This window comes from Equus asinus, chromosome 17 (assembly GCF_041296235.1).
Source record: "Equus asinus isolate D_3611 breed Donkey chromosome 17, EquAss-T2T_v2, whole genome shotgun sequence".
NCBI classification, from domain to species: Eukaryota; Metazoa; Chordata; class Mammalia; order Perissodactyla; family Equidae; genus Equus; species Equus asinus.
In genome coordinates, this window is record NC_091806.1 from 21,095,572 (window position 1) to 21,109,254 (window position 13,683).

Here is a 13,683-nt window from a genome sequence, read left to right on the forward strand (position 1 = left end):
GTCAGAAAAGGAGCAGACCTGGGAGAGGTCCTCGAGGCAATCCCATTTAATGGTGTCTGTCATTGAATAAGGAGTATGATATCTCAGCACCCTTCAGTAGCTTTGCTTTTCCTCACAGGGTCATATGTGTGGCACAATATAAAATGCAGCATTTAGTCTCATTCTGTCAGTGATTCTGTGTGTGACTTTGGGCAAGTTGGATCTGACTATGCCTCAGTCACCTCACTCATAAAGTTACACAACTATACCAGGCTCACTTATTTTTATAAAGATGAAATTTGTTAATAGTTGTATTCAGGATAGTACCAGAATATAGGAAGTGGTCAAGAAATGTGAGAAATTATTATTATTTTCAGTAAAAGAGTTCATTATCCCCACCCCTTTCTGGTATTTGTCAGAACTCTGGTGTGGCTTCAGCCCTTATGCCCTCCAGGAAGGAGTTTTTGAGTATAAGACAGGCAAAGTTTATAAGACCTATCCATATATTTCACTAAGGCAATGTGATCCCTGGCTCACAGAGCAATGCTTGGATGTATCATATAAGGCTCTGAAATTCATCATGAACTCTGGAAGTAATCACGTTAAATTATAATAATATGTACCAAGTTGTGATAGTATTTTCCCCTGTTTATCTCTCCTAGGAGTTATTAATTGTTTGAGTCTCAAGTTGTAGTTTTCTCGATATCATGTTGATGTCCCACAGAGATCAATGATGATTTGGAGAAGCTTAAGAAATATGGGCCCCAGAGATACCCACACAAAAACATAAAGCCTAAAACATTTTCCATCATAGCATCTTCAGAAATAGGGGAAGCAATATCTATCCCACAGTTTGGTTAGTTGGACTACACTCTGGTTTTTGGGAATGGACATGAATGACATTTTCTGGGATCTGGATGCTTGCTATTTTTTTCTTATGGGATAATTTGTTATAGCCTTGTGTAAGAGAAGGAGAAATTGTAAGTGAAGGCAGTGGTATTAGACACATTTTTAAAAATCTGTATTTAGCTTTCTCTTAACTAGAGAGTGTTTTAAGAAGTGCCATGTTTTGAGCACTCATTTATGAAAATATTTTCCATTTCTATATTGAAAAATAAGCTTAATGGAAAATGAGAACAGTTTAATCTGCAGAATCAAGTATCTTGTAATAGTATTAGTGTAAGAGGGAAAAGAATGTCAAGAAATTGGAAAGAATGCTTGATTTCTCTCTCCTTCCCTCTTTTTCCTTTCTCACATTAACTCCTTCTATGGAATGTGGTAAAGAGAGCATGGAGATTTTCCTGATAGTCACTCTGATGCTGAGAGTGGTAGTAAGTTGTCCTCAGGACTGCTCATGTGGGAACACAGACATGGAACCACCTCGGAAGCAGAAAAGAGAGGAACTATTTTGGCCTTGTGCAAAGCACTTTGAAATGTCTCTTCATAGTAGGTTTCTCAACCTTGGTCCTATTGATGTGTGGGCCAGATAATATTTTGGTGTTTGCATGTGCTATTGGTGTGTGTGGGGGCTGGGGCAAGGACTGTCACATACATCATAGTGTTTAGCAGCCTCCTTAGTCTCTACCCACTAGATGTCAGCAGGGCCCCTCCTTATCTTGACAAGCAAAAATGTGTCTAGGCGATGACAAATTTCCCACGGGAATCAAAACAACTCCTGGTTAAGAACCACTGCTTCATAAGTAATCAACAACCTGAGTTTTCATCTTTAGGCTTGACAAAAGGAAGAAGTTTATACTCAGAAAAAGATAAATAACTTACTTTTATTGACTGTTGAAGAGAGAAACTATATCATCAGAATAATTATTTGTTTTCAAAATGGGATTTCTTAATATATACATCCTTCAACTCTTTGAAATCATTTGAAGAATCAGGAAAATACTTGGCTGGAGTGAGTTTTCATACAGATTCTCTTTCCTCCGGGGATTACCAACTAGTGCCTCACAGTCAGGTACGTGTCTACCAACGGTCAGGAAGGAGAGAACAAATGAGAGTGTTCTCATCATCTATTGTCATTTTCTGTTTGTCAAAGGCCTTGAATGTATCCTTCCTTTATTAAAAAAACAATCACACCCTCCTTCCCCATTCTACTCCATAAATCTTAAATTTTGTGAGAACTCGGGCAAGTTTCTACATTGCTTTTTTAAAAAAAATTGATTGGAACAAAATACTTCTGTGTCATGGATGTTGTGAGGATTAAGTAAACAACACAATTTATATAAACAGATACAATATTCTGCCTGTACAATCTGGCTTACTGTTTTTTAACTTGCCATTTTATCATAGCCATTTTTCAGCTCATTAAAAGTTCCTCAAAATATCATTTTAATAGTTGCATACTTTTCCATAATGTATAAGTACCATAACGTGAGTTATTTTCCTCTTGTTTGACACTTTATTTCTAAGTTTTATTTTCATAAACAATGCTGCAATGCAGCAGCAAGCATTTGTGTTAATAATTTTATATTCACATCTTCGAGTAGTTCTACAAATAGATTTAAAGCAGGGGATTCATTTGTCAAGTAGGTCTTTATAAGGCTTCGGAGTCATAGTTACTGGAGGTTTGAACCAGGGTACCAATTCCAGGAACAATGGTTGACATTGACTTGTATAATTAACAAAATCACTATGCTAATTTTATAGAAAAAATGCTAATTTAGAGTATAAAAGCTGCTGTTTTCATCTAAAACATATTGAAAAAATAATCAGCACTGGTGGCTTAACACTTAAATAAGCATATCTTAAATAAGCATATTTCTCATCATTTCAGTGGAAAAAAGAGAAGGGTACTATGTATTACAAAAATTCTTTCCTGGGATCCCATTATTTCCAGTACTGATTAAAGGGAAATAGAGATTTTAGTTTCAAAAAATAATATGGCTAATTAGATAATTAATGACTCAGTTTCAAGCTCTTAATTGTATAGGACTAGATATTTCTCATCATTTCAGTGGAAAAAAGAGAAGGGTACTTAATTGTATAGGACTAGTTTAAGGAATTGTATAGGCTTTTATGGATGTGAATGCTTTTGTGTGATCTGTGATTTTAACTGTGAGCTCTATGCATTTGTATGCTACAATGCCTGAACTTTTCCTAAACTTCACAAAAGCAACTTACTATTTCTTTGCTGAAAAAATTAACTATCCTACTTATTCTAATGTCTTTTTTAGGAGACAGTCAAAATGGAATTTGGGATCATACAATGGAGAATAACTGCTAATATTGTTCTCCCATCTCAATAAAGTGGGGACATGGCCAAGGAGAACTGCACCACTGTGGCAGAGTTCATTCTCCTTGGATTAGCAGAGGTCCCTGAATTGAGAGTCTTCTTCTTCCTGCTGTTTCTTCTCATCTATGGAGTCACAGTTTTGGGCAACTTGGGCATGATTGCACTGATTCAGGTCAGCTCTCGACTTCACACCCCCATGTACTTTTTCCTCAGTCACTTGTCCTTTGTGGATTTCTGTTACTCCACAATCATTCTGCCAAAGATGCTAGCTAATATCTTAAATGAAGACAAAGCCATTTCCTTCCTGGCGTGTGCTGTGCAATTCTACTTGTTTTGCACATGTGTGGTAACTGAGGTCATCCTGCTGTCTGTGATGGCCTATGACCGTTTTGTGGCCATCTGTAACCCACTGCTGTACATCGTCACCATGTCCAACAATCTTTGTGTGGAGCTGGTGTCCTGCTGCTACCTCTGGGGGACTGTGTGTTCACTGATTCACTTGTGTTTAGCTCTTGAGATCCCATCCTATAGGTCAAATGTGATTAACCACTTCTTTTGCGATCTGCCCCCTCTCTTATTTCTTGCTTGTTCTGATGTCACTATGAGTGAACTGTTGCTATACATTGTGGCCAATTTCAATGAAATCATCACCATCATGATCATTCTCACCTCTTATTTCTTTATTCTTATCACAATCCTGAGGATGCGCTCTGCAGAGGGAAGATGCAAAGCCTTTTCCACCTGTGCCTCCCACCTCACAGCCATCCTTCTCTTCCATGGAACAATCCTTTTCATTTATTGCCGACCCAGTTCTGGCAACAGTATGGATACTGACAAAGTAGCCACGGTGTTCTACACTGTAGTGATCCCTATGCTGAATCCTCTGATCTATAGCTTGAGAAACAAGGATGTGCAAGAAGCTCTCAGAAAAGTGGTGGGCTCCAAAATATTTTCCTAGAGAATATTTTATTAACAGGACTCAGTGTCCCAAAGTGGAGACTGGTGAAAGGGTACAGCGATGGACTTCAGTGTTGAAGTGTTGAAGTGGAGGTAACAGTCAAGCAGCAGGTAGTTATGAGTGAGTCTTTTTGATTCACTTATCTGTGTGCCTCTTCCATGTACAAGGCATATCTTGGAATTTACAGATTACTTCTTTGCTGTTATTTATTCAAAATGAATTAATTGAGTATGGTTAATGGACTCAAGATACACATATCGTTTGCTGTAAAAGCTTCATAAGCTTAATGAAGAAATCACAAGAGTCACATTTTATTTCAGTATTCATTAAGGAAAATATGATTCAATTCCAAGTTGAATTCCTATTATTTTACAATGAAGAACACACCCTTGTCAGATTATGCACAGAATGTGTACATATCCTGTTTGCTATTTCTTGCTTTCTTTATTATTTTTTGTTGTTGTCATTGCAATGTCCAGTGTTTTTGGAATTTCAGAGACTATGATGAAAAATGATGACATTAGTAATAATTATTTCACAGAAATCTTAGAAAAATTATATTACTTGTCATGTGCAATGAGCTTAGAGTAATTCCTGGCATATAACTAGCTCTCTGTCTCTGTCTCTCTGTCTCTCTCTGCATCACTCTGTCTCTCTCATATGTTTTACTATATGTAGTATATTTATATATACTTGCAATCATTTAATAACCATTGTTATGACTGGCAACATTTCTGACTTCGGCCTATTGTTTCACTTTATCTTTCAATTTTTATCTTCATGCTTATTTTACAATATTGTGGATCAAATGACTACTGTGACAGATAAGTGCACTTCTAACCCCTGTTTATGTTTTTGGTTGTGTCTTTACTGTTGATGAAATGATCTTTTTCTCCTTTTCTCTATGTGTCTAAACCACATTTCTTCTTTCAATCCTTATTCACACACACTCTTCAGTATTTGTGAAGGGGGTGAGGAATGGTCGTAAATAACTGAAGTCCATTATATGAATTACTGAATCATAGAAATGTAGATCCAGCATTAAACTTTACTTCTATGTTTTGTCTTGGGTCAAATAAAATGATTTAGTCAAAGCACAGAAAACAGCAAGAAAAAGTGTAAAAAGAAACATCTTCTCTATAATAATATGTTTATATTAGACAGGAAACATTATAATGATGATTTATTCAAAGGATAATTTATTTCTGTGTCAAACTAAAATTTAGGGACAGACTAGAAAAAAAGAAGAATTCGAAAAATAGATGTATTTAATGTTCAATGATTTTTAAACTCTTCTCCGTGAGGTTTCTGTTCACTTTGCTCCTACTCCCATTGGGTGTTAATATTCTTCATAATAATTTACAAGACATTTTACATTTAAAAACATTAACCTCAGAGGATAATATCTGCACAATTTGTTAATGTCTTTTAATTTTATGTATTTGGCATTCTTTTTGATATTTAGCTTACATTTTTTATGTAGTTATACTCAATTATTAGCAAATTAAAAAAGAATGTAGTGAAAATGAATCCTGCTCCATTCTATATTTTATCTCATCGTTGTATGATTTTTATCTTAAATTTTAATAAGTACTAAATTTATTGATTTTTATTTATTTTGCATATGTTTGCTGAATGAATGAAAGCTTACAAAGGAATTGTCCAACTCCCTTCCCCAAACTATATAGTAATGTCACAGCACCATTTATTGAGTATCCTTTTCTTCTCTCTTGTATGTAATATATCTAATTTGTAATGAATGTAATATGTCTATTAAATATTAAAAATTAAATATTTTAATAAATTGTGTTCTTAGCATTGATACTTCTACCAGACCCTGGAAAATATCCTACAGTCCTTACTCCATCTTCTTTAGTAAAGAATAAGGATACATTATTTTATAATGCTTTTTAACATTCAAAATACAAAATTTGTCTATGAGACTGCTGGTATTATGCAAGACTAAAATATACTATCTCTCATCGATTAGCCACTGCCATATTAATACATTGACAGAACTACATTGTGCCCTTAGCTGTATACAAGAATCCTTGGTGACGGGAGGATGTCCATAAAAAGCAACAAAAATTAAACATCACATTTAATGGGAACAAGATACAGAGTTCCTTGCAAATGTTTTGCTGTAACAGTTGATTTATTTAGTAGTCACACTCCAAGAAGTAAATTAACTCAATTATATGACTATTTACTCATACCAGATGAAAAATGGCTTTTGAAAAGAATACTCAATAAACAGAAAAATGTATTGTTCAGAAATTTTAAAAAATTGAATTTAACATTTCAACAAATAACCATTTTAAGATCTGAGAAAATAATTTAAAGGCTAAAATGAACCATATTTTGAAATTTAATTCTCCTCTACCAACTTGTTTAATTCTTTGCTGGTATATGGATTCTAAGCAGAACCATTTTTGAAAATAGAGGAATTAGAGCCTGTTCAGGATATTGTTGCTCTACAGCAGAACATGCTTTACACATTTAAAGCTAATAACGTCTATGTCAGGATTTATTTGTCTGTTTGTTTTGATTTTCTTAGGTCACCAAGGGATGAGATTTAGCTGAGGCATATGCAAAACAAACAAGCAAACAGACAAATAACAACAAAAACACTACAAGTTATTCTACTGCTGGTTTTACTTATGTCACTATCTGTCATTTTAGGCAAATCCACTAGACTCTGTCTCCTCAGTCTCATCCCCAGACTTTATTTTGAAAGATAAGACTTCGACAGGAATAAGTCTCATTTTGTTTTCAAATTTGGCAGGATTATCCCAAGTGGATAGATGAGGACACTGTTTTCTTACCATTAATTGTAAGATACATCCAAACTCAGAGATGTTATAGTGGGTGAAAATATGTCTTAAGAAGCAGATGAAATGTAGTAGGGATTCAAATGCTAGAGCTCTTCTCTAGAATTCTGTCAGGGAAAACAAAACAAAATGAACAATTGAGTACATATGGCATCACACATTTTAAATTTAATTTTCATAACTAAAGCAAGGCTTTCCCGTGCATGACCATTTGATCCTTACACTACAAGGCCAAAGGTCAGTTGGTATAGAAGAAGGATCGGAAGACTAGAAGATAAAATTGAGATCTAGGTTTGGCTGCAGCAATTAATACATAGACTTGAACAGTGAGCACATTCTTACTCCTGATGTGAAGAGCATCAGAGTTAATCCAAATATTTCAGGTAAAGAAAACAAAGCTAAGTGATCTGCTTCAATAATACTTATATATGTATGCCTTTATTCATGAGTAGACATAGAAATATGTGAGGAGGATACACAAATGAAAGAGAGAGTGTTCATGACATCCAGGAACCCACACTGTAGCTGGAGAGAAACCCGTGTAAATATATAAACCCATAACTACATCCAGTTGGTAGTACAACGAATAATTAAAGGATTATTCACAGAAATTATGACTTTCAAAGAATAATGACTTTTGTCTAGAGAAATTAGAAACAGTTTTTGGAAAGTTTTATGACTCAGCAGTGTTTTGTTGATGAATGAGATAAGTGGTAAGTTAAGGATATCTAGATGAATGAGACATTGTACAAATGTGCAGATATGTAAAACAGTATACAGATAGATAGATAGATGATAGACAAAGATAGAGGTAGATAGGTATAATTACATATGCAGACAAATTTGTACAGAAAGTGGACAAGGATAAGTCTAGTAGAGAAAATCTGGGAAGAAATTTTAGGAACTTGGATATGCACCTATAAGTGACTATGAGTCACTCAAATTTACAATCCAGGGAACGATTTGCCATTATAACTTTCAGTTACTTATTTTAATTTCGTTTACGCTTATTTAATGTATCTATTTTTAGAATAAGTGATATATTTCCATGGTCCACTTCTTTTCTCTCTACCATGTGAAAAATGCCTAATACATACTCCACAGATATTTTATGCATATTCAAACAAATATCTAAATGTAAGTTGACTTCCTTTGAAAAGAGTTGTTTTAGTGGCAGTGTGGCAGACAGATATAAGAAAGTGAATCTATAGGCTTAAAGACCAACTTGGAGACTATTGAGCAGTACAAGTGTGAAATGATAAAACTAGGATCTAGAGAAATGCCAATGATAGAGAAGGCAGATAAAGAATTTTGCAGCAATGTGGTATTTTAAAGGACTGCAGATTTCTGGATAAAAGCTTTATGACAAATTAGAAGAAAAGATGTTATCATACTGTGAACAGTACACAATACATTTGTTTATCCAGTATCCAGGATGTTTGCAATAACTTTAGAAACCCTAATCTGCTGGTTCTAGCCAGATGTAGCTACGTCTTGGGACAGTGAGAAACCAAATTTCCATTTCTAGTCCTATCAGCAATATATATGAGGTGATCCTCTGCTCCTAATACCATTAGCAGGATCATAACAATTATTCTTATTATAATTGAGGGACCTGAGCAGGTCCCACTCCTTCAGTGTACTTAGTGTAACTGGGAGCAGTTAAGCCTTACATAGACCAGGGACACGGTAGACACTTAAGAAATATTTCTCGAAAGACAAATACTGCAAGATCTCACTTGTATGTGCAATCTAAAACAAACTTGTAGAAGCAGAAAGTAGAATGGTGGTTGTCAGCAACTAAGGAGGGAGAAATGGAGACATATTGGTCAAGGGGTACAAAGTTTCAGTTATGCAAGCTGAAAAAATTCTGAAGATCTAATGGATAGCACGGTGATTAAAGTTAACAATATTTTACTGTATACTTGAAACTTGCTAAGAGGATAGAATCCAGGTATTCTCACCAAAAAAGGAAGAAAATAGTAATTTGAAGTAAAGGATATGTTAATTAGCTTGAATGTGGTGATTATTTCACAATGTATATGTATATCAGAACATCAGGTTGTACTCCTTAAATACATATAATTTTTATTTGTCAATTATACCTCAAAAAGCTAGAAAAATTGAAGAGAATAAACAATGTACTAAAAAAGAGAAAAATATTTGTCAAGTAAATAAAAAAGATAACTTCTACTATGATTTGTTATACAAAAATTTGGGGAGACTATGCGAATTATCATGCAACAGGAAGAGAAGACATTTAAACTTTCAATGAACTTTTATATAAAATGATTCTTAAGCTTAAGTTGTTTTTCTTCAGGTTTTCCAGGAAACCAGAAATACATCAGAAAATAATCGTTAATTTTAATTGCTTAAGTCCTCTGGAGAATAAGGCAAGTAATTTTCTCTACAGTCCTGGTGGGACAGGGAGTGGAAGGAGATATAAGAGTCGGCAACTCCCATAGACTAGCTCTCCAGAGGCAGGAGAGGGCCTGCCTTTTCCACCAGCAGGTGGTTTGTAGCTCAGAGAAAATACGGACATTCTTTTTTCATGTGAGGTATGTAGAAGATGCCTTAGATTCAGTCAGTTCCTCATAGGAAAAATCATTTGGAGAAACTTTTCAGCCAACTGTAAACATTAAGTATCTGGAACAGGAAGTACCTCTGTTTACAGAGCTTTGTCTGGAGAACCTGGCTTAGCTGAGCTCCTCCATAGCAGTGTCTGGAATAACTGTTTCCTGAAAGTGGGGGAATAGAAGGGCCCTGAAGGTTTTCAGTTATATGTCCATGAGCTTTTGTGATTTTTTTGGAAATGCTGTGCATGGGAGAATAAGAGGTATTTAAATAAAATAGAATTGAAAGAAATAAAATGAACCTTCTGGAGAACTATAATAAACAGGACTTACTCTAAATAAGATTGTAGACGGTGAAAAAAGAATACTGGCTCACAAGGGAAAAAAGAGAAAAAAAGGGAAGAAAGGATAAGGAAGAAGGTTTTAAATACCACACTTCACAGATTCAAAAATAAAGCAAATTGTTTAATCCATAAAATAACATCATTTGGCCGATAAGGAACCATGATATTTAATTTGCATATTAGTTTTAAGTTGAATTCAAACAGAAGAAATGTGAAAATTTACCAGAGTCAAGAAAATAAAGCAGTAGTTCTCAACTACAGGCAATTATGTATCCTCCTCGGTTCCCGAGGGGACATTTGAGAATGTCTGGAAACATTTTGGATTGTCACAACGGAGGGACTGGGGATTAGGGTGATACTGTCATCTAGTGGATAGAAGCCAGAAATGCTGCTATACATGGTGCAATGCAGAGGGTAGCTCCCCATCACAAAAAAATAGTCCAGGGAAAAATGTCAATAGTGCTTAGCTGAGAAACCTTGAAAAAGGGAATTAAGAAATAATTTTATAATATTGATCATTGACATGAAAACGTTGCCTTCTGATTGATTTTTAAATCCTTGGATATCTGAACAAACAGGGCCATTGAGAATTCTGTGTTATCTGGGGCCTCTCACCTTTAGTGATGGAATATCTGGAACCGTCTGGTTCTAGAGTTGCAGAAACAGAGATGACCTTACCAGAAATGATAGTCTGAGAAAAATCTTCATTATAAAGAATTATAGTTGAAGGGATTCCTTGCATGCTTGATTTACAGTATCAAAAAGAGGAAAGTTCCAGAAGAACTGGGATGTGTTCCTGACCATAACATTCTGAGTTGTTCTGGATATAGGATTGCCAGATCTAGCAAACAAACATACAGAATGCTAAATTTAGCTTGAACTTCAGATAAACAATGAATGAATTTTTAGTATGAGTCTGTCCATACTTATAGCAAAAATTCGTTATCTATATGAGATTAAAATTTAACTGGCGGTTTTACCTCGTAACCAATTTGATAAACCCCACCATTCTCTCTGTCTTAAGAATTCCTTTATCATAAATGTCTTTAGAGTGTGGAGATATCTTAACACTCATCTACATTCTTGGCAGGTAATGGGAGACAGAACGAGTATTCTTAGAATCTTACAGAGAGAGGAAAGAAGGGTCTGGAAAAGGGAAGAGTCTTTCTCAATGTTTAAGGGTACTTATCATACTTATTCCTGAACAAGGATGTTTCTCTAACTCCCATTCTCTACATTTCATCTTGACGTTGATCTTCAGAACAGCTCTGTGGCCCTCAACACATTCATTGGACTGGTTTTCACAGTTTTATAGTATGAAGATTGTCTTTAAAATGGTCAAAAGAATTAGCAAAAAATTGTGAAAATGTGGTCTTTACAAAATAAAAATGTGAATATCTCAATTTATCATGTACGTCAGAGCCTGGAATAGAGTGATGGGTACATGGCTGTGAATTTAAGAATCTGAGTTCTACCTGTAGGTTGATCATCTGATATCTATCTGTCACTGAAGAAGTCATGACTTATTCAGGCTTCTGTGTGCTTACCTGTAGAAAAAGGCAGTTCAATAGAAATTCTTCGTTGAAAAACATAAGTAATTATTTACTTTGATGTTTGACTTATGTAGTCAAAATAGGAATGGCCATTAAAGTGCTAAACTGATATTTAAAATATGGATATGATTAAGTATACAGACAATTCTTTCTTTATATCACAATATATGCACATCTTTTTATAAAAATTCATTCCAACTATAGAAGTTATTTTAGATGCTTTGCCTGTCATTAGTAATTGTAGGACATAAAAAACATTTTCTTTTCATTTTTCTAGGCCTTTCTTTGTGCAATGCACAAAATCAGTGAGATAAGAATGTCTTACATGAGGATTTGATTACATGTTACCACCTAATTTTCCTGAGTTCATATTATTCCATTTGTAAGTCTTTAAAGTCATATTTCAGAACATGAACAGAATTAAGTTTTATAAGTTTTGAGGAAGTAAAATTAACTAGTAATTCTTTTCTGAAACATTAGATATTCCTATCTTGGATACATAACACCTAACAGGATTATAACACAGATCTATTTTGTTTCACCTTATGCTATACACAGGGGAGAGTGAAGTATGCTTCATGTGTCAATTGCTTTCCATAATGTATTATTTCCAAGACTGACTTTCGGATCTTACCATCAGGAAACATGTTTCTGGCAGAGATAAATATAACTGATGGGGTCATACTTACTCTCTTTGGCTTCTCAGACTACCCGGCACTGCAAATTCTCCTCTTCTTGGTATTTCTGGCCATTTACAGCTTCAGTGTGATAGGGAATCTTGGAATGATTGTGATCATCAAAATTAACACTAACTACACAGCCCCGTGTACTTTTTTCTCAGCCACCTCTATGTGGATTTCTACTATTCTTCTATCATTGTTCCCACAATGCTCTGAAGCTACTTGCAGAAGACAAAAGTATTCCATTTTCAAGATGTATGGTGCAATCCTTTTTCTTTTGCACATTTGTAGTGACTAAATCAATTCTATTTGCTGTGATGCCCAATGACCGCTTTGTGGCCCATTGCAACCCTCTGCTCTACACAGTTGCTGTGTCACAGGAACTCTGTGCCATGCTACTAGTTGTAGCATGTGCATGGGGAGCAGCACGTTCTTTGCTACTCACATGTTCTGCTATTAAACTTTCTTTTCAGGGTTTCAATATAATCAATCACTTCTTCTGTGAGCTGTCCTCCCTGATTTCCCTCTCTATCTCTGATTGTTAGCTCAATCAGTTGTTTCTGTTCATTGTTGCCACATTTTTTGTTTTTTTTTTCATTAAGGTTATGAAAGTTAACATCCTTGTGAAATTACAGTTGTACATCATTATTAGTCATGTTGTAGGTACACCACTTCACCCCTATTGCCCTCCCCCCACCCCCCTTTCCCCTGGCAACCACCGATCAATTCTCTTTGTCTATATGTTAGCTACCACCTATGAGGGGAGTCATACAGAGTTCATCTTTCTCTGTCTGGCTTCTTTCACTCAACATAATACCCTCAAGGTCTATCCATTTTGTTGTGAATGGGACGATTTTGTCCTTTTTTTGGCTGAGTAGTATTCCATTGTATATATCTTCCACATCTTCTTTATCCAATCATCAGTTGCTGGGCACTTAGGATGGTTCCATGACTTGCCTATTGTGAATAATGCTGTGATGAACATAGGGGTGCATGGAACTTTTGGAATTGCTGATTTCAGGTTCTTAGGGTAGATACCCAGTAGTGGGATGGCTGGGTCATAAGGTATTTCTATTCTTAACTTTTTGAGGAATCTCCATACTGTTTTCCATAGTGGCTGTACCAGTTTGCATTCCCACGAACAGTGTATGAGGGTTCCCTTTTCTCCACAGCCTCTCCACCATTTGTCACTCTTGGTTTTGGATATTTTTGCCATTCTAACAGGTGTAAGGTGATATCTTAGTGGAGTTTTGATTTGCATTTCCCTGATGATTAGTGATGATGAGCATCTTTTCATGTGTCTATTGCCCATCCGTATATCTTCTTTGGAGAAATATCTGTCCATGCCCCCTGCCCATTTTGTAATTGAGTTGTTAGATTTTTTATTATTGAGTTGTGTGAGTTCTTTGTATATTATGGAGATTAACCCTTTGTCGGATAAATAACTTGTGAATATTTTTTCCCAATTAGTGGGCTGTTTTTTTGTTTCAATCCTGTTTTCCCTTGCCTTGAAGAAGT

General features: G+C 35.3%; 1 protein-coding gene across 5 annotated transcripts in view; it reads left to right on the forward strand.

Annotated features, from left to right (window-relative positions):
* LOC123284627 (olfactory receptor 5L1-like) overlaps window positions 1–5,580 on the forward strand; it is a 37,592-nt gene extending 32,012 nt beyond the window's left edge. For 3 of the 5 annotated variants that reach the window (XM_070487749.1, XM_070487746.1, XM_070487748.1), the window contains exon 2: window positions 3,168–5,580. In XM_070487749.1, the coding sequence (XP_070343850.1) occupies window positions 3,249–4,184 (936 nt within the window). In that variant the 5' untranslated portion in view covers window positions 3,168–3,248 and the 3' untranslated portion in view covers window positions 4,185–5,580. Of the gene's footprint in view, window positions 1–1,297; window positions 1,426–1,809; window positions 1,949–3,167 lie in introns of those variants that run through there. The other 2 variants (XM_070487747.1, XM_070487745.1) reach the window with 2 other exon arrangements.
* Window positions 5,581–13,683: the final 8,103 nt, after the last annotated feature.